The sequence below is a fragment of the Dermacentor albipictus genome, chromosome 1, assembly GCF_038994185.2.
Source record: "Dermacentor albipictus isolate Rhodes 1998 colony chromosome 1, USDA_Dalb.pri_finalv2, whole genome shotgun sequence".
Classification (NCBI taxonomy): Eukaryota; Metazoa; Arthropoda; class Arachnida; order Ixodida; family Ixodidae; genus Dermacentor; species Dermacentor albipictus.
The window spans coordinates 221,483,162-221,505,368 of record NC_091821.1 but is presented as its reverse complement, the minus strand read 5'-3'; the positions used below and the strand labels follow the sequence as shown (position 1 = coordinate 221,505,368).

Here is a 22,207-nt window from a genome sequence, read left to right as displayed (position 1 = left end):
GTACGCCTTCTCTATAGCGAGGAATATCGACAAGAAAAGCTCTTTGCATACAAATTCGTCACGGATATTTCCTTCAATGCACACAAGATGGTCAGTTGTGGACCGCCCTTCTCTAAAGCCACACTGATAGGGATAAAGCATTTTGTTCAGTTCAACGAAATGAAAAAGTCGCCTAATAATCATTTTTTTTAAATAGCTTACAAAGGCAACTTGTGAGAGCTATCGGGCAGTAACTTGCCACCGAGGAAGGGTATTTACCCTGCTTCAAAATAGGGGCCACAATCACTTTTTTCCATGTGGACGGAAGGTATCCGGCAGCCCAAACAGTGTTGAAAAGTGCGAGTAGTGTCAGTTGTTTATCTGCGTATGCATTCTTAACTATGTCATACATGACTCTGTCAGGGCCCGGTGTGTGGTGTGGAGCGCTTGCATGTGATCAAGGCAGCTCTTAACTTGGCAATACTGAAAAGACAGTTATACGGTTCATTCTGATGGCATTTACATATGATTGGCTTACATTCTTCTATTTGTTTATATTTAAGGAAGGAATGTGAACAATGAATTGAGCTTGCCACATGCTCAAAGTGCTCCCCAAGAGAGTCTGCCTGGTCTTGCAGGGTCGTTCTCCAGAGGCAACGGATGGATTAGCTGCCCTTTTAGCATTTTCAAGCTATTCCACACTTTACCTCCTGTGCGTATGAATTTATACTCGAGAAGAACCTCACCCAGCTTTCTCTCTTTGCCCGATGCTGGGTCTGCCTACCCTGCGATTTAATCTTTTTAAATTGAATGAGATTTTCTGCATTTGGCAATCTACGCAATACACCCCATGCATTGTTGTGCCTCCTTTGTGCCTCTGTACAGTCTTCATTCCACCAGGGAACACGTCTTGTAAGTGAACCACCATTCATTTGTGGGATAGACTTTTTGGCTTCAATAATAGAAGCAGTAAAATGTGCAACAGCATCATCTGTACTACAATTGTTTATAAAATCTCGTGGTGAATAGGTTGATACTTTAAAATGCTTCCAGTCAGCCAAACCTACTTTCCATCGAAGAATATGGGGAGGGTTGTCATGCTGCATTATTAAGTTTAAAGTTACAGCGAAGTGGTCACTTCCAGGAAGATTACTGATGAGGTTCCATTCCAGGTAAGACAGAAGAGAAGCTGAACCAATTGCTCGATCTATCAATGAATACGAGTTGTGTTGGGAACTGTAATAGGACGGCTCCTCCTTAATAAACAGGCAGGCGCTAGAGGCCAGAAGAAAATTTTCAATGAATCGACCTTTTGTGTCGTGTCACGAGTCTCCCCACATCGTGTTGTGGGCATTAAAATCACCCACGAGTATGTAGGGGTCCAGAAGCTGATCAGTGAGGTTATAGTATAATCGCCTTTTTCAAGATGATAGTTTAGGGGTATGTAAATAGAACATACAGTGACCAGACTATTAAAAAAGATTGCCCGAATTGACTCTGCCTCGAGGAGTGTCTGAAGGGGCAGTGTTGGCAAGCAACACTCTTATCGATGACTATGGGTACATTGCTGGACGAGATGTTAGCCTCGTTGCGGTCTTTCCAAAAAAATGACATAGTGTGTAAGAAAGTTTGTGTGTGTAGATTTTAATTGTGTTTCCTGGTGATACAGCACTATTGGACTTCGTTAATGAAGAAGTTCTTTAACATCATCTAGATTGCGTAGAAGTCCCCTGACATTCCACTTAAATATCTGTGTGTCCATATTGCAGAAGAGGGTGGCGCTGTGTGCCTAATATGTCAAAGCAGAGTGAACCTACAGAATCCTTTTCGGGCCCTGTAAAATGCGGTCTTTCTCTTTTTTGGAGCGGTCGAGAGCTTCCCACCACTCCTTAGGCACTTGCTGCACCGTTCGGCTAGAAGACGTGTCCATCGCCTCTTCAGGGGCACTAAACACCCGCTCTTTCAAGCGGTTTGTTTGCCTCGAAGGCTTCGCCTCGGCAGACAAAACCCTGGAAGCCACCCCAGAAGTCAATAGCCCCTTCTTTTGGGACAGTGCAGCAGCGCTGGCTGCAGCTGCCAAAGGGGCAGATGGCATCCCCGCGGGCTTATTGTGCGCGGGCCGGAGAGCTGCTGTAAGCTGTTGTGTCGCTGTCCCCTGATGCATCACATCGGTAAAGCTGTTCTTGAGCAGGTAGGATACCTGCTTGCGTGCCTCTTTGAAAGTTATATTTTCCTTTAATTGTCACTATTTCCTTTTCTTTTTTCCAGGATGGGCATGACCCTGGGTATGCGGCATACTCCCCATCACAGTTTACACAGTAGAGAGAGTTTTCACAAGATACAGAGGTGTGTTAACGAGCACTGCATCTTGCAAAAGTTTGGTGGCCTCGGTAGCTCTGTGAACTGTGGCCGAAACGCTGGCATTTGGAACATCTAAGGGGATTTGGCCAGTATGGCCTGACACGAACATTGATTTACCCGGCCTTGATGGACTTGGGCACAACACTTCAGCCGAAGCTAAGTATTTGATGCTTGGTCTGGATTCCCTTGCTGTCACGCCTCATTTTAATTCGTTTAATGTTGATGACGTTCTGCTCACTGAAGCCCTCTAGGAGTTCAGCTTCAGTCAGCTCTAACAGATCATCATCTGAGACAATGCCACGGGTTGTATTCATAGTACGGTGCGGGGCTACTGTTACTTGGGCATCCCCAAATGACACTAGATTGGGCAATTTTTTATATTGTTTCTGGTCACGGAGCTCCAAGAGGAGATTGCCGCGTGTTATCCTCAAAGCTTTATAACTTGTACCAAAAATTTTAGTAAGGGACTTCAAAACAAGGAATAGTGAAGTTGTTCACACTGGTTTGTCTGGTTTTTCAGAATGAATGACAAGGAAACAGGGGAAAGATTCTTTTTGTAGACCAAAAGACTGGAAGAAGTACTTCATTGGTGTGCCCTCTTTTGTGAGGGTGATCAAGGAGTGGGGGGAAGGAACTAGCCAGAGATGAATGTGTAGTCGTCGACAGCAACGCAAAGGCACCCACCAGGGAGCCCTACAAGGGGATGCTGCAGGGCCTGTAAACACAGGTCCTATAGATGCCAGCTGTATGTCACCACTATAACCGAATGTGACCTAACCTAGGTTGACTACTCACACCCTTGTTGTCAAGAAGATCAGAAGTATAATATAGAAGAGGGGAGAAGACAGGAAAGACAGAAAGTGAGAGAGAAAGACTAAGGCCGGGAGGAGGATAGGAAAAGCAAACTACAGATTTCTCCCGGACAGTGCCGGGCAATATCGAAGATACATTTATCTTAGATACTATCTTGGATACTCTTTGGGTATCTTGTATCTCTATCATGATACGTCTGGCAAGACGTGTATCAGTATCTGTATTTTTGATACATGACAATGTATTGTGTACCTTAAGATACAGATACTGCTGTCGTAAAATCACCATGCCAAACTATATATGTTGGCTAACTCCGCTTCTCAAGGTTATACTGCTGCCACTAAGCCACCTGAATAAAACTAAAGGCGGCAACATTCTTTTATCTTTCAGCCAGAGTCCTCCAGGCAGGGCAGGCACGACGCTCCTGTTGCATCCCTGTTGGTGGAGAAGAGTCACGTGGTGGCACTCGCACCATCTCGACAAAAAAGAGCATGTGAATGTCTGCGCACAGTCGACCTTTGGTTTTCTTGATTTTCTTGTTTTTAGTTGTGTCAGTGCCATGACACCAGCTCATGGCCACTGCACTGTGCTGCGTAGGCCAACGCATGCAGTGTCTTTCGCGCAAATTCTGATACCGCTATAGTGTCATTCAAGTTTCTCTTGTTACATAGTCTGAAGCATGCAAGAATGGGGTTGCCTTGCATCTAGTGATTGAAGTTTTTCTTGTTACAAAGTCTGAAGCATGCAAGAATGGTGTTACCTTGCGTCTACTGGCTTCCACACATCAGCGATTTGAAGGATCTTGTGGATGTAAGTTTGACTTTTGTGAACCAAAGCATGGATGGCGCTGCTACTGGGAGACTTGTGCATAAGGCGGCTATTTTGTGTACGCGATTGTTGCTTGCAAGCACCAAAAGCAATTTTTAGGACTATGTTACATGCGTAAACGGTAATACGTTTACGGACAAGGTAAAACTCCACAGCGGTATTTGTGCCATCATGCAGAGGCTTCTTATTGATGTTCTTATAAATAGATGGTGACTCGTTAGCTGGTCAGAAAGTAGAGCAGCGACTCCTATCAATTACAATAGCGACAAGCAACAGCCACTGAGAGCTCAGCATATAAAGAGCTTTCATGTTAAGCAGCTAAAGCAACCCCAATAAATTGTTCCTGAATGAAAATATTATACTTTTAGCAAGAAAGACAAAAATTTTGATACTAACAGACATTTCATTCATATGAAACAAGGTTGGTCAGAATTTAGAAATTTCCAAGCAAACACTTTTGTGCATACGCATCTTATGCTAAATTATAATAGATCTATAATAAGACATTTGTCAATGTATCGTAGTATCTTAATATACAAATGTAAAGTATCATATCGGACACAATAATTGTGGTAGTATCTTGTATCTGTATCTTAAATACTTGTTGTCCGAGACTGGGCAGGGTGGCACCGTCGACATGTGGTTCACAAATTGCCCGTTCGTCTACATTTTGCAGTTCGTCTTCAGCCTGCTGCTCGGCGCAGGCGATGTGCGCCTCGGAACTACCGGGACCGCTGCGACTGCGCTGGACCGGCATACAAGGAATGAGTATGCACCGACGCTACCAACACGGATCTTCGACTATCAGCTGCATCAGCTTACCGGCACATGCGCCTACCCATCTGTTGTACAGCGCCACCCAGAGTCTGCAAAATCTGCGGCTATATATGCGTTCCACAAGGGACCCCCTGTCACTGAGCACGGTGGCACCATCGACATGTGGTTCACAAATTGCCCGTTCATCTACATTTTGCAGGTGAGAAAGCGGTTTGGGAAATGCATCTGTTCAAGTGACCGTTTCTTGCTGGTGTTGCCGTTCCCATGGCAGTATATGGCTGTGTGTGAATCATGCATGACATATTTTAAGAAGCTATTGTTGATGGGCGGAAATATTGAAAGCAACCACGGCCCTGACCTCTAGGAAATCGCCAAACAAATTACCGAAATTACTTCCGACATTAAAGATATCAAAGAAAAGCGACTAGCAGTTACAGATAGCAAGCTTGATGTCATTAGGAAGCTTGAAGCTGAAGTCACCGCATGTCATACAGAAATGGCTTGTATGAATAAGGTAATTAAGAGTCTTGAAGAAAAATAGACGACCTAGAAAACCGCAGCAAGAGGTCAAACCTAATTGTTTATGGCCTACCAGAAATGGAAAAAGAAACAAGCGAAGCGCTGGAAGAGGCCATAAACGAGGAAATAAACGCAAAAATTCTTGAACTCAAACCTGTGGCCATTGAGCGCATACATAGCTTAGGAAGACTAGAACTGAACAAGATGAAGTTAGTCATATTTAACTTACTGGACGCAAGAGATAAAAGTGCCATACTAAAAAACGGCATTAAACTAAAGAACTCAGATCTCTCGATAGGGGAAGATTTTTCGCGAAAACTTAGACCAGAAAAAAAAACTCTGGGACAGTGCTAAGCAAAACCGTGAAAATAAATACAAGGTGTTGTTAGCATACAACAAACTATTAATTAACAACCGTGTTTTCATCTGGGATGACGAAAAGAATGACAGGGTATAAATAAAGAAGCATGACATAATGAAGCAAAAAAAGAATGCGAATGAGAAAAAAAGAAAAAAAAAATGAAGTAGACCACCCGGCAACACGCTAATACCAGCGCAAGAAAAAATAACATTGTTAAACTTCAACACTAAGTATTTTAAATAAGGTACAGCCGTTTGAAAACTTATTGCTCGATCGTGAACCAGATATTGTGGCAGTCGCCGAAACATGGTTATCGTCGTCTGTCTCAAGTCACGAAGTCACTAGTCCAAACTACATACTGCTTCGGAAAGATAGGCAATCACGTGGTGGAGGCGTGGTGTTAGCAATAAAGAAATCAATCCCACTGGTCATTCTTCCAGAGGTAGCTGATGCTGAGGCAATCTTTTATAAGATTAACACTAAAGGCACAAGTATAGTGGTTGGCTGCCTATATCAAAGCCCCGTATGTGGACACGAATGCATAATTGCCATACAAGAATATTTGCAGTAACATGCTCGAAACTGTCGTGTTATTCTTATGGGTGATTTTAACCTTCCCGACCTTAACTGGTCTACCATGCAGTACACAACTAAGGCTTCAGAAGCCCTTCTCGATATGATGTTAAATTTTAACTTTCGCCAAATTGTGAAATGCCCCACAAGGATGCAAAAAGAGTCTCAGAGTATACTTGACCTGATCTTGTTAGTAGTAACTTTCTCTTAGAACAAGTGAAGGTAGAAGTAATAGAAGAAATATCCGATCACAATATTCCAATGTGTACCTTACCTCTAGATTACAAAATATCAGTGCAAATCGCAGCCCAAGCTATAATCAATTTCGACAAAGCAGACGACGCCCACATACAAACCTATTTAGCTCACGAATTCCAAGAGTTTTCGGCATTGGCCTCAGATCCTTTGACTGATGTAAATGTTGTCTGGATGCGTTTTAAAGACATAGTGTCCCACTGTGTAACACATTTTATTCCTGTTAAATCGAAAAAAACATTGAAAAAATAATCTGTGGATTACTCGGGAAGTAATACATGCAAAACGCCAACTCAAAAGGTTACGCAAAGTTAGCAAGGCAACAGGCAATACCCCATCTAAGACCCCTAGGCTAGCGCTTGCAGCAAAAAATTTCAAACGGAAATCCAAAGAAGCGAAACACCACTACTTCAACACTGTACTCCCCAGCTTTATAAAGATCAAACCACATAGATTCTGGAACCACTTTCGCCGAAAAAACACACTCGCAACTCAGCTCTCCTCAAGTGAAAAAGCTGATAAAGCAAAAAGATATAACTAATTCTTTCGTTCGGTCTTCACAAAAGATAATGGCGTCATGCTGAACTTAGTTCCACGGACTGTTTCCACTATCGACCCACTCGTTATCACAGACACTGGTGTTCTTAACTTTCTTCTTGCCCTAGACACTAAAAAAGCATGTGATCCGGACAATATACCCAACCAATTTCTTAAAAGGTACGCACAGTGGTGCAGCAGATACCTCTGCCTTATTTTGTGTAAATCCCTTTCAACATCAAAACTACCCAAAGATTAGAAAAAAGCTAAAATTATTCCGATCTACAAATCAGGAGATAAATCCGTTGAATCAAATTTCAGACCAATATCGTTAACGAGCACTGCATGCAAACTACTCGAACATATAATTCTAAAACATTTAACTTTCTTTTTGAAAATGAAGGCATCCTGTCCCCCTAACCAGCATGGTTTTTGCAAGAGTTTATTGACCATAACTCAATTAACTGCAGTCATACACGATCTCGCGCTGGGGTATTGACAATCACGCCCAAACGGACATAATCCTACTTGATTTTTCTAAAGCGTTTGATTGTGTTTGTCACACCAAGCTAATAACTAAACTAAAGAACATTATCGGAGACGGAGAAATTGTTGCTTGGGTTCGTGGGTTTTTGTTTAATAGGTGTCAGTTTGTTATTTTCGAACATACATCAGATATAGTACCAGTTATGTCAGGAGTGCCCCAGGGCTCCGTGCTTGGGCCCTAGTTATTTCTCATGTATATTAATGATATAACCACTAACATAGACTGTAAAATAAGGTTATTTATGGATGACTGTATAATTTATAGAAAAATAAAAAATGATCAAGATCACTACTCCCTCAGCAAATCACTTAGTACTATTACAGAATGGTGCTCAGACTGGCAGATGATAATAAATGTAAAGAAATCAGCATGTATGACTACAACGAAGAAAAAAAGAACCTTCAGACTTTTGCTACATCATAAATGGTACAGCTTTGACTAAAGTACAGAAATATAAATATCTAGGCTTAACAATAACGTCAGACCTAAGGTAGGACAAGCATATTCACCACATTACTTCATCTGCTATGCAAGTTATTTTTTCTTCGCAGATCACTTCAACTTGCACCCTTGTCAACAAAAACTCCTAGCATACAAAACATTCGTTAGGCCGATCCTCGAATACAGAAACACTGTATGGTTTCCTCATACCCAGACTAACATAAAGAAAATAGAAACAGTACAAAGGAAGGCCATTTGATTCATCCATAGCAAATTTAGATGGGAAGACTCTCCCTCTAACCTTCTAGCTATTTCTGGGCTCCTTACGCTCGAAGCACGAGTGAAACAGGCATGTTTGAAATTTTTTTATCAACTCCTGCATAATTATTTCCAAATTGACATTTCAAATTACATTTCTTATTCACAAACACGACCTACCAGGCACAAACACACAAAAACCTTAGTAGAGTATAAATGTAATAATGATGTGTTTAAATATTCCTTTTTTTCAGTTGCCATCAGTGAATGGAATATGTTAACGCCTCTCACCACTAACGCTGAGTCACTGTCTCAGTTTGAATTAAAAATTGAAAAAATTTCCTAGCAGGTTAAAATTTCTAGTGCTATTATTAGATCATGCAAACCACCATGTACTTGTACCCTGTGTAAGTAGTCGTGTATGTAGCATAGAATGCCTAAATTGCCATTTTATTATATTTTGAAAATAAGTATGTACTTGTATTTGGTTTATATATTATGTAGTGTGTGGGGGTTCCACTCTGCGTGCGGCTAGGGCTGAAGGCGAGCTCCGGATCTAGCCCCACGCAGTCGCTCCGTGGTACTCCCAACCCGTAGCGCGGGAATCGCGGCTACGCCGGGTTCGGACGAATAAGGCAAACAGCGGTGTCAACGGCAACAACGTTTATTGCTAAAAGCAATATCAAACACTCGCAGAGGGACGTCCTCTCAGTAAAAGTAGGAAAAGGCTTGCCTCGTTGTCTGGGTGGGTCAGACAAACGAGGTCACTCACGGGATCCGGCAGGTGCAGTCCAGGTAGTCCAAGGCGTCGGCGTCCCAAGAGAGCGAGTCTCCCCCGGTAGCGCGCTTTTATACCCTTTTACCTTTTTGCGAGGGGAAGTCCTCCTCGCCCGCCGGAAACGTTTCCCTTTTCCGTGAGCCGCGTAGGAGAAGGGGAGTACGCGCGTCCTCAGGGCGACGAAGAGAGAGAGGGCGCGTAGTGCCTCTCTCCCCTTGTCAACTGCCGCGCGACCCGTCGCCGCGTGCGAGCGGGTTGTCCGTGACGGCGCCTCGTCGCCACGTGCGAACCGCGTGGACAGCGTCCGTGATGGCGGACCGCGTCCGTGACGGCGCCTCGTCGCCACGTGCGAACGGGTCGCCGCGGGTACGCGGGAGGAAATGGAGGCGAGTGCTCCCCACAAGTGTAAACTGTTTATGTGTAAAGTGCAAAGCTGATGTTATACAGTACATGTATGTATGTATTTGATCCTTAACATGATGTGCATTCTTTGTATACGTACAGAGCTCACGCAATGAAACACGTCAATTTAGGGCTTAGTAATGCACATACTTTTGTTTTCACCGGCTGCAGTTCGTGTCACAACATAGTAATTCTGGTGCATACACCTATGTCGAAGTCCTCGTCACCTTCGGTGATCAAATTCCTTGCGACATGACATGGTGTCTCTCGCGTACTTTGCACATATGCAGGGTTCTACTAAATGCTCCATGTCGCATTTCATTCTGTGAGCACTGTACTATCATGAGCAATTGAAAGGGAACACAGGAAAGCGTGGCAAACAGCCTCGAAACAGACTCGGAGCGATACGCGGATGGCGCTGTGAAAAACAAAGAGGGAAAGGAGGGCGCTCTTCCACTAACTGTTGGCACTCCCGCCATGCTGGCATTTCTACAAAGGAGCAGCTTACGTCATGGATCGTCCGACAGCTGATAAGACGGTAATCGTCGCCAGTGACTTACACCGATTCATTTTCTTTTCTTTCATTCTTTTTTTTCTTCGCGCAACTGCTTGATAGTACTTTTAGACCAAGTTTGCCCTGTATTTCAAACCGATTCTTTATTTGAATCGACGCACCCGGTTGTCAGTGGCACCTTAAACAGCGGCGGCGCTCGAACCAATGACGACAGAGGAATAGAATAAAGAAAAAGAAAAAAAAGAACATTGATAAACTGCCTCTCGTGCGACTTTGTTGCACGAAGTTCGTTCAGAAAAATTCACGTAGCATACTGTAGTGGCCCACGCAGAGCAGTCAACTATGATTTTGTAGCCTCAAGATGCCTCGAGTGCCTCTTGAACATAGGGAAGATATAACAGAAATGTCCAAAAGAGGTTATACACAGCGCAATATTGCCCTCGCAAAAGGCCACCCATTGAAAACGGTCAACCGGATTATCCAGGCTTACAGAGACGAAGGACGCATAAACGATGCGCCGCACCGCAGACGACCCCGATCAACAATGAACGACCAAGACCTATGCATCGTGGCTGCCGTCAGTGACAAACCATTTCTAAGTGCAAAGGACGTTCGAGGTGCTCTTGGCTTGGACAACTTGAGCGACAGCACGGTATGACGAAGGCTTAGAGAAGCAGGACTGCGAAGTCGCATCGCCGCACAGAAACCTCTGCTCACCACAGCCAACAAAGCAGCTCGCCTGAGGTTCGCTACTGAACACAGCAGCTGGAGCGAGAGCGAGTGGAAGGATGTAGTTTTCTCTGATGAGTCCACGTTCTCGAGCTGCTGGGACCAACGAAAGAGAGTGTGGCGGACCGCAAACACACGCTTTAGTCCGCAGAATATCCAGGAGGTGGCCGCGAGCGTTCGCGTGTCTGTGAATGTCTGGGGGGCAATCTCCCACGAAGGCCTAGGCCCACTGGTGAGAATTGATGGGAGGTTCACCAGTGCTGCGTATTGCACTCTGCTCGAGCACCAGATCCCCTATGTGTTGAACGGGCCGCACCAGGATGGGTGTTATTTTTTCCAGCAGGACTTGTCTCCCGTTCACACATCGAAGGACGTGGTGCGCCTTTTGCAACAGCGAGGGGTAATGCAACTTCAGTGGTGCGCGAAGGGTGCCAACATGAACATTATAGAGCACGTTTGGGGCCGTATGAAAGTGAACCTTTCGAAGAGGTCACTAGAATTGGCGAACTCCGACCAACTATGGGAAGCAATAGAACACGAGTGGAAGCGCCTTTAGCGTGATACCGCATTCATCGAGGCTCTCTACGCGTCTCTGCCCCAAAGAATGGAGGCTGTCGTTCAAGTCGACGGTGGCATGACGCGTTTTTAGGCCACCAACGAACAAAACAAAGGACGAGCACAAGCTCCGATGACGCTATTGCCTTATTTCATTTGCTCCAATATCTTTTTAATATTCGGCAAGCGCCAATAAACTTATTTTGAACTCACCCTTAAATACAATTTTTTTCCTGACTTACAAGATCTACCATAAATCAATATCGAAGTCAGGAACAGTGCTACCTTTTGTAACGATTCGGCGCAAAAAGTTATCAGTGACGCAATATCTAACAGTGTTATTGCCGCCTGCTGGCGATGCGAAGTTCCGCACTTTGCAGACGCACGGCGGGAGTGCGAACAGTTGTTAGAACAGCGTCCCCCTTTCCACTTTGTTTCCGACGGTGGCCGCTGCGTATCACCTACATAGCTGGATCTGAGGGCGTTTTCTATGCGTTCCTGTGTTCCCTTTCATATTGCTCATAATAGTACATATATATAGTGCCCACCTGCTACGGTCTTAGTAGAGACTGGCAGTATTGTAAATAAATAAATAAATAAATAAATAAATAAATAAAATCTTGTATCGTATCATGACACAATTGCAAAGTATCTTTGTCCAGCCCTGTTCCCAGATGGGTGAGTCCGGGAGTGACGTCTACGTGAAGCTAAGGTCAAAGGGGTGCGTTGACTCCGCAGAGGGGCCATGAAGGTCCAAGCACTCAGCATTGGCTCAACTTCCAGGATCCCCTTTACCCCAGACACGGCTAAGCCGCACACAGTTGGATGTGGGAGGGTCCAACCCTCGTGTGCTTGGGGTACGTGGAGTCGCAACACACCAGATGCCTGCTGACGCAGAGGCCCCTGCGGGGTTCTCTGCCTTTCTCTTGAACTGTGAAGTTCTGTGGCATATAAAAATTCGAAGCAGTTTTATCGGCCTGTACAAATTGTGAGAGTACAAAGTTCTTATTTTGGATGCTGGACGGTGTTTCACTGTATTCTTTGGACATGATCCGTGCCCCATATGTCACAAATATGGTGGCTGAAAACAAGGTTGCCACTATTGAAACTGTTGCCCATAGTCCCAATTTCGTTGGCGAGGCATTTCCATGTATATCTGAGTACTATTTATCTGCTGTAAAGACTTCACACTGAACCATAAATTGGTTGACAATTTTTGACAAAGCAGTCTAAACAGTGCCGGTAAGACAAAATCTTATTGTTGGCCAGCCAGCTAGCACCACACAAAATGGAAATAGAGGAGGGGACCACTGCATATGAAAGCACTCCACAGAGGGCTCTTTCATTGAGACAGGATGCCAGTGTCAGAGGTGGAGTGTCACTTTATGGATACCAGGGAAGACATTTGCTCGAAAACTACTTCATTCTAGTGCAAACAAATGTAGGTTTTTGAGTGCGCAGTCGAGGCACCATCTATGGCACCAATCATACAACCCATGAGATTAAACTGAAAGCAACCAAGGTGGACGTTTGTCTGAAGTCTTCCATCAACATGTTACTTGAGAGGTTTGGTTACACAACTCGTTTTTGCATATTTACATGAGCCTCACAGATATAAAGGAAATAATAAAATAAAACAAAATGAAACACAAGTGACTGAATTTTGGTATGGTCAACGAAATTGTGAGGTATAAAGCAACAAAATGCGTGTTACCGAGTTGTGGTGAGAACCGATGAAGCTACCAGCTGCATTTTATAAATAGATTTAAGAGCTTTTAATCCTGGCAGAGTGGTACATTAGTGAGCTATGTGACATGGTGTACAAGATACACAGAAAACTGAAATTCACTTTTGTCACTTTTTAATTGGCTTCGAAGTTCACTGAAAACAAGACATACCAACCAAAAGTTTGATAATTATTCTAGACAAAGTAGATAAAACAGATGACAAGGTACACAGCAAACACAGAAAAAATGCATTTTTTTTTTGCATATGCCTCGTCTTCCTCCTCTACACTGTCATCCAATTTACATGCCTCTTGAAGAATAAATCAATACCACCTCTCCCTGATTACTACTAGTCTTTCGATATTTGAATAAGCTAGTATTTTGAATTACTGCAAGTCTACTGTATGTGACAGTTAAATATTTCTAGCATAGTACTTTTGTTCACAGAGACACGTGCATGTGAAGCACTTAGCGTGACTCTTTCATTCACTAAATGATTTCTGCATCTGTTCTTTTAATTCATTAGTTGAGTCTTGGTGCAGTGTTTCATGTAGTGTGAAATACATTTCACTATGCAACTTGATTATTGGGTTTTTATGGTGCAAAGGCCAGTTCTAACCAAAGAGCACCAAACACATAACAATGGTTCACGAAATCAAGGACGTAACATGGCTGTAAAGGGGCCTAAAATCAGTTGCTGTATAAATGCGTAAAATATATGTACTAAAGCATGACAATGACATGTGAAGCGTTTTATGGCCATAAAATATATCCTTGTTTCGAAAAGAAACAGCACTAAATGGACAAGGACTTGGGCAAAGAACACAACAGTGGAGCTGTCTTTGCCTAAGTCCTTGTCCATTTAGCACTGTTACTTTTAGAAACATGAATTATCACCAACTCACCTAAGTTTCCCTTCTAGTACACAAAATATTTGTTGTGAAGCGATCTTAAGATAAAACTGTAAGCGTATGCATGTAGCATTGATGCCTCATTCGGGCTCTTGAGTGCGAGGACCGGGAAGCATGTGCCCTAAATACTATTATTACAGCAGCAGCTTCTGATAAGAGGTTGTGCTATGGATTGCTTGGGTGTATAACATGTAGTAGTACACCAACATTGTTTAAAAAAGCTAAGACTAGTTGGCTGTGAAAGAGTGGGTCGTTGCCTAGGAACATTGCTGGATGTAGTGGGAACTTGTTGACGGTGCGGTAAAAAACATTTTTTTTTTCTGCGAGCCTCCAATTCACGACATTCCAGCAAAACATGGAGGACAGTCAACATCATACCGCATTTGCCACAGATAGGTGGCTTATAACCAGTCAGCAAGTATGAGTGTGTGCCATACGTGTGGCCAATTCTAAGTCGCGAGATGTTGACATTGGTTCATCGTATTTTGGATATGGGTAGCCAGTTTCCTAACTGTGGTTTAATGACATGCAGCTTATTAGATGTTTCCATGTTCCATAGGTGTTGCCAATAGTTTCCAAAAGGCTTTCGTAAGAAATATTTTCAAGTCTATGGCAGGGACAGCTTGAGTGGGCACGGTGGAGTGGCAGCCATGCAGTCACTCAAAAACCCGATCTTACTTTTTGTGCAGTTTATAATTCGGCCTGCATGTGGCTACAACATACGGATCCAGTGATTAGCGGCTGTCCATCAACAGTGTTGCTGATGGCCCAGATCTTCAATAATGCGTCATGTCATCAGCTCTGCTCTAACAGTGGCATCCCTTCCATGGTCAGCAGGTGGACAACAATGGTGGCGACTGCAGCGATGCAGGAGGGTGTATGGACATTGGAAATTCTATTCCCCTTCAGTGGGCACGGTGGAGCGGCAGCCATGCAGTCGTTCAAATACCCGATCATGCTTTTTGTGCAGTTTATCACTCAGTCTGGCCCGTAGCTACAACCTACAGATCCAGCAATCACCGGCTGTCCATCAACAGCATTGCTGATGGCCCCAATCTTCAATAATGTGTCACGTCATCAGCCCTGCTTGAACGGTGGCATCCCTTCCATGGTCAGCAAGTCGACAACACTGCTGGCGACTGCAGCGACGCGAGAGGATGTAAGGACATTGGAAATCCTATGCCCCTTCAGTGGGCACGGTGGAGCGGCAGCCATGCAGTCGCTCAAAAACCAGCTCTTGCTTTTTGTGCAGTTTATTGCTCGGCCCGGCACGTAGCTACAACCTACGGATCCAGTAATTAGGGACTGTCCATCAAAAGTGTTCCTGATGGCCCCGTCCTTCAATAATTAGCAAAGGTTTCCCACAAGAAGAAGAAGAAGAAGAAGAAGAAAAACCTAGGGTAACGCAAGACTACGGTAAAGCATACGTTACTGAAATGAATAGGGAACTGAAGGCCTTTGTTGATCGGTTCTTTGCCGGTTTTGAGCAGCGATCGGTCGAGGACAACTGGTTGCTAAAAACAAACGCATGTCTCTAATTGAATGTTTTGTACCTAAAAGAAAAGTTTCATTGAGTACTTGCTCTCCATGGTTTAATAACATGTTAAAGCACATGTGCAACAAAAGTAAGCAGATACTCCGATGCGCAAAATTAACAGCCAGAACAGACCACTGGTCTTGCTATCAAAGATTTAACGGAGAATTCTGTACTGCACTTTCAAAAGCTAAGAAGGAATTCTTTGCTAAAACTCTTCCTTTGTTACTGCATTCTAACCTCTGTAAATTTTGGACCATTATTAACAGTACTAAAAGGACACACATTCAATTAATCCAATCTAATGTTCCAGTAGTTTAAAGCAAATGCTGCAATGCCCTGAACAATGTGTTTGTTACTCATATTCATAAGAGCATCCCCACAGAATTTCCACATATACCAAAAACCAACTTATTAGTGGATTCCATTACTATTGATGCAGTTTGTGTCGAAAGGCTGATTTCAATTTAAAAGTGTCTTCATCAGCCGGTCCAGATTGTATCTCGTCAAAAATGCTGAAGTGTACACAAGTTTTTTCTTCACTGATATTGTCAAAGCTTTTTGAACAGTCATTACACATGTCTACACCGCTGTCTGATAGGGAAGGTGGCCCCTGTGCATAAATCTGGTGATGTATATTCTCCCAATAATTACGGTCCCACATCATTAACATCCATTCCAGTAAAAATTCTACAACATAATATCATCATCATCAGCCTGGCTACGCCCACTGCAGGGCAAAGGCCTCTCTCGTACTTCTCCAACTACCCTAGTCATGCGCTAATTCTGGCCATGTTGTCCCTGCAAACTTCTTAGTCTCATCCGCTCACCTAAGTTTCTGCCGCCCCCTGCTACGCTTCCCTTCTCTTGGAATCCAGTCCATAACCCTTGATGACCATCGGTTATCTTTCCTCCTCATTACATGTTCTGCCCATGCCCAGATAATATAATACACTCGCACTTCACTGAATTCCTTAAGGCCAATTCTTTAGTATTTATCAGCATGGATTCCATAAAGCAGTTCCGTGCGAAACGCAACTGCTATGTTTTACCAACGACTAGTTTATTAACGTGGATCATGACTTTGATAGTGATTGCATATATTTAGATTTTGCTAAAGCATTTGACTCATTCTCATACGATGTACTTATCTTCAAGCTTAATCAACTTAACATAGACCCCAGTGTACTTGCATGGATTAAGGAATTTCTCTAACCGTAGTCAGTATGCGATGGCTAATGACTTTTGTTCACTTACTTCTGCCATAACATCTGGTGTGCCACAAGGGTCCGTTTTGGATCCTTTGCTTTTCCTGATTTATATTAATGACCCTCCTACTTGCCTTTCTTCCTCAACTGTCTGACTGTTTGCAGATGACTGTGTAGTTTACCAGAAAATTACTAACCATGCTGATTAACTCAATCTGCAGCGCAACCTAGATAGGGTACTTGAATGGCGCAGTAAATGGCTCATGACATTTAATACAACTAAATGTAAAAGCATGCAAGTTCCTCGCCCTGCCACATACCTTTGTCCGCACACTTACTCTTTCAGTAATATTCCATTACCATCTGTTGACAGTTATAGATACCTTGGTGCTCACATTTCTTCTAACTTTCGTGGAATACACATGTCGAATATGTAACTAACGATGCGAGTTGCATGCTTGGTTGTCTGCGTCGAAACTTTTTTGGTGCCCCATTGTTCCTGAAGTTAACACTTTACGAAACCTTGGTATGTTATAGATTAGAGTACACAGGCACCATATGGGATCCTCTTCAGACTACACTAATTCAAACTCTTGAAGCCATTCAGAATCGCTCAGCATGTTTCATCTTGTATCAAATTATTCACGTCATGCCAGTGTCTAATCTATGAAGAAAACCCTAAACTTGCCTGACCTTTCGTTATGTTGAAAGTCACCTCGCCTTAGCCTTTTTTACGAGATCTATTATTGTAACAACAATTTGAAGGACGTCCTGTTTCATCCACATCATTATACATCTTCAAGGACCGATGATCGCTTCAAGTTGGGTCTCCCGTCTTGTAGCACAAAATTGTGTAATGACTTGTTTCTAGAACAAGCGTCACATGGAACCACCTTCCCTCCACAATCGCCAGCTGATGACCCCGAATTAAGATCACTTTACAAGATGCCTTAAAAAAATACATATATATATATATATATATTAGTTAGCTGCAATTCTTGCTATTTCTCCCTCCCCCCTCTCCTTTCTGTAGTGCCTTTGGGCCTTGAAAGTATTTTTTTAATAAATAATTAAATAAATAAATAAATATAGGAATTACTATATTTTGTAGTTAATGATGCAGTGGTTTCATCGGTAAGCACATTACCCTTGATTCCTCTATGCCCAGGAACCCAGCATATTACAACATGTCTACGAGATGAATAAATATTGCACAAAAGTAAAGCTCAATAAAAATCGTATTGTTCTGCTTTTGTAAAGACATTAATGCTTTTACAAAACTTAACGAGTCAGTGGATATTATTGCCTTTTCTAGTTTTACTTTTTTTTTTATGTGTTTCACTGCAGACAATACTGCATATGCGTCTGCAGTAAAGATACTTGTTTGGGGTCGCAATAGATCAGATTCAGAGAAAGAGGGACCAACAGGTGCGTAAGCTATGCCAGCATGTGACTTTGATGCTTTGATATAGAATACAGAGCAAGTGGTTTTGGCTCCAATGAACTGTATGTATTTAAACAAAATAATGAAACAGCAAATGATGGGGAAAGGGTGCTTGCCTCCCGAAGCAGTGCAGCCATTGAAGTACTTTGTTCTGGTTGTGCCTGGTTATTGTAGCCCGAGTGCTGCTTGAGAATTTCGTAAAGATCATTTTTCTGCGAAAGCAAAACACATTTTTTTTAGTTAGACAAAGTCGCAAGTAGAGTGCAAATATCATTCGAGATACTAACAGCGAATATTATGCATTTAGGTATTTAACAAGTTATGTACCTTACCCTTAAAAAAAAAAAGAACATGAGGCTACATTTTGGAAAAAAATAAAAAGAAAAGACCCCAAAAGGTAAAGCTATGGTTAACCTATGGTTTTATGGCTGTGGCAAAGCTATGACTAAGGCTAAGCTATAAATCACCATAGATGGTTCCAGCTATAGAGCTTCACAGTTTAAGTATTATTAATATTATGAACAGTAAAATACCTTGCGAACTGGTACACAGTTTTATTAGACCATTTTTGCAGTTCATCCTAATGATGCTCCACCACTGATCCTCACTGCAGTGACAACACACACACACACACACACACACACACACACACACACACACACACACACACACACACACACACACACACACACACACACACTGCTAACTTTTCCTTTCCTATGGGTAATAGAGTATATACAGTAGAACCTCGTTGATATGTTTCTGTTACGTACGTTTTCCCGGCGCCAACATTCGTAATCGAGAACAAAAAATTACCCAAATGAGTTTTGGTCATTTTTTACCGGTTCATACGTTCCCGAAAACTCAATTTTTCGGCACCAACGTTCAGTTCATCGCCAAACTGCAGCCGTACGATACGTTCTCGGCCACTAGATCCCATGTAAAGAAGAAAATGCTCGAGGCACGCGCGATCGAGAACAGCATATTAGCCCACAGCACGAACTAGAGGGGCGCTGCGAATGCCGCCCTTGTGACATCAGTGCACGGACTCGCGCCTGTTGTCTGCGGCAGTTCGGGCGGTGTCCGGACGCCTTCTGCAGTGCTTTCATTCGTTTGCTCTCGTTCCCCCTGTTTGTATACTTATGGCGATCGTCTCAAATATATTTTTAAGATGTCTTCGTTCGCAAAAATTTATTGAATGAGCTTATTTTTTAGATGACAATACAGTTCTCAAAGGCAATGCTAGAGCGCCAGCTGAAGGAGTGCAGACCGGCCCACTGCGGGTTTTTCATGAGTGGATCGACAACTGCAAAAACATAGCATATAAGAATCCAGTTTTGGATACCATACATGCCGCGGTGCGACGAGTATGTCACAAACGCGGGCTATATATGACTTCTAAAACAGTCACCTTGATTTTAATCCGCTAAAACAGGTTTGCTGACGACGAGTAGTCTGTGATATATCGAATTTTCGCATTTCTTCACAGAAACGCTCGGCAGTAACCCAAGACCTTAAAACTGCAGTTTAGATTCTACCAGCACCAATTGCTTTTTTAACTGCTTCTCAAAATTAGGCGGTTCTTCAAGTGTTTATGTTAGGTGGCGGTAACTTGAAGTAAAGCTAATTGAGGCTAACAGCTGTTTGCAGAATACGAAAAGGAATGTACCTATATGTATCCCCTTTTCCGTGCTAGACGTTCAACTCACTTGAGAAATTTACTGTTGCTTGTTGCTTCAGGAATATACATGACGAATCTGTTTGGCAGACTGACACAGGCTGCTTGGCCCAAATTGTTTAGTGAAGTATGCCTTATGGGCCGTATGGCTGCAGCCAGAAAGAAGCCAAAACGTCATTCATTAGTAGCATGGGACAAATTGAAGATATCATAATTCGCTGCTGGAGGGTAAAAAATCAAGTGAAATATGTAAGGCTTGTGGTGTCTTCCTAATGAAGGTTTGCAAGGTTCTCTTTCATGTACTGACGAAGCGAATAGTTATCCATTTATAATTAAACAACGCTAGATCGAGACATGGTGAGGAAGAAGGTGCTTGAATTTTCCTTTTCTAGGCACCCTAAGCTGAGCTGTAGTACCTCAAGTATACTTTAGGCATTGCATTTGGCACTGTAAAAAACTGCTTCATGGTTTCAATTCGAAGTTGATGGGTTTTGCGAACAATGCATGCCTTGCCATAACGACAGTCGGTTGCTACCGTTGCGTGAGGGGTGTGCAATATTTTCGATAAAGCCTACTGAGGGCCACCATGAAACATTTCATCGCTTGCAATTGATTAGCTCTTGATCTTAACCATGATACTTTTCTTTCAGGTGATTGCTACTATGGTATTTGTGAACTATAGCTATATACGTAAATACACTATATATGACGTGCCATCATGTTAGCAGCCGTGAGCAATTCGTTTTATGGGAGCCTGTTTCCGAAAGCAGCTAGCTACTGTTTCCGAAGCAGCAGCTAACTTTTTCATACGAAATGCGTGTCTATTTCTTTTATGAATTAATAAAGTGGCCATATTTTACTAGAACAACTCACCAGAGCAATAAGAATCATGATGACAGCTTTGCTGGGCAGTGTCTTTCTAACACGGATAACATGTTGACACCAAATACCAAGATTTTTCTTCCATGTAAAATGCAATGTCTCTCATAGCTAAGAACTCAGGGAATGTTAACCGTTTAGTGAAGCACCATACACAACTTCGTGTGTTGAATTTGCAGACATTCTTTTTACGCAAAATTTATGGACAGACACAGCGCATATATGCGTTGCAAAACCAGTAGACCCCTTCAACGCTACATAGCTTGCGATATCCAAGCCACTAATTTTGTTGTCTCACGCGCTTTCATAAAAGAAACTTTGGTTCAGGCATGGCAGCAGAAAGATGCCGACATATCTTTCAACAAGTACGGCTCAAGCCACCTATTAGCGGCGAGAATTTGGAGCGGTGCCCTCTTGCGAGTGATGTCACCGCCAGGACGCCGGTCGCTCCGGCTCGCTCGGCTGCCGCGCGCGCTTGTTTTCTTGGTGCGTTTTCTTGGTATAGGTGGCTTGAGCCGTGCTAACAGAAGGTTATTTCAGATTATTTCTGTTGCCATGCGTGGACTGCAGTTTCTTTTTTGAAACCGCGCGAGTCATGAAAATTTGCGACTTGGATATCGCAAGCTATGTAGCACTGAAGGGGTCTACTGGTCTTGCAATGCATATATGCACCCTGTCTGTTCATAAATTTTGCTTAAAAGGAATGTCTGCAAGTTCAACACGCAAAGTTATTTATGATGCTCCTCTAGACACTTAACATTCACTTATTACTTAAGTATGAGAGACATAGCATTTTACATGGAAGAAATACCTTGATATTTGGTGTGAACATTACAAATCTGTGTTAGAAGGGCACTGCCCAGCGAAGCTTTCATCATAATTCTTATCACTCTGGTAAGTTGTTTTAGCCAAATGTGGCAACTGTATTAAGGCCTAAATGGAAGAGACAGGCACGCATCTAGTGTGAAAAGGTTTGGTACTACTTTCACCGTTCTCTGAAATAGGCACCCAGAAACGCATCGGCTGCTAACATGACGGCGCATCGTGTATAGTATATATATATATACTTCACGAACACCATAACAGCAATCACATGAAAGAATATTTCGTGGTTAAGATCGAGAACCATGCAATCACCTGCAAGTGATGAAGTGTGTCATGGTGGCCCTCAGTAGCTTTTATCGACGATATGGCACACCTCTCCCGCAACGGAAGCAACCGACTTTTGTTATGGCGAGGCGCGCTTTGTTCGCGAAACCCAGCATTTCACTACAACTTCGAATTGAAACCATGAAGTAGCTCTTTACAGCTCCAATTACAATGCCTATAGCATACTCGAGGCACTACAGCGCAGCTTAGGCTGCGTTGAAATGGAAAATGCAAACACATCCTGCCTCAACATGTCTTGATCCTGCATTGCTTATTTACACAAACAAAGTATTTGCTTCGTCAGTGCACAAAAGAAAACCTCGCGTACCCACCTATTAAAGAAGACACTACAAGTCTCACATGAACACTTGGCCTCCACTGGGGAACAATGATATCTTCAATATGTGCAACACTACTAATGAATGGGCCTTAGGTTTATTGCTCGCTGTA

At 43.0% G+C, this 22,207-nt stretch overlaps 1 protein-coding gene across 6 annotated transcripts in view; it reads right to left on the bottom strand.

Annotated features, from left to right (window-relative positions):
* Window positions 1-22,207, bottom strand: part of LOC135919908 (DDB1- and CUL4-associated factor 11) — a 106,815-nt gene that overhangs the window by 70,347 nt on the left and 14,261 nt on the right. For all 6 annotated transcript variants that reach the window (XM_065453918.1, XM_065453920.1, XM_065453915.2 and 3 more), the window contains exon 4: window positions 18,168-18,263. In XM_065453918.1, the coding sequence (XP_065309990.1) occupies window positions 18,168-18,263 (96 nt within the window). The remainder of the gene's footprint in view (window positions 1-18,167; window positions 18,264-22,207) is intronic.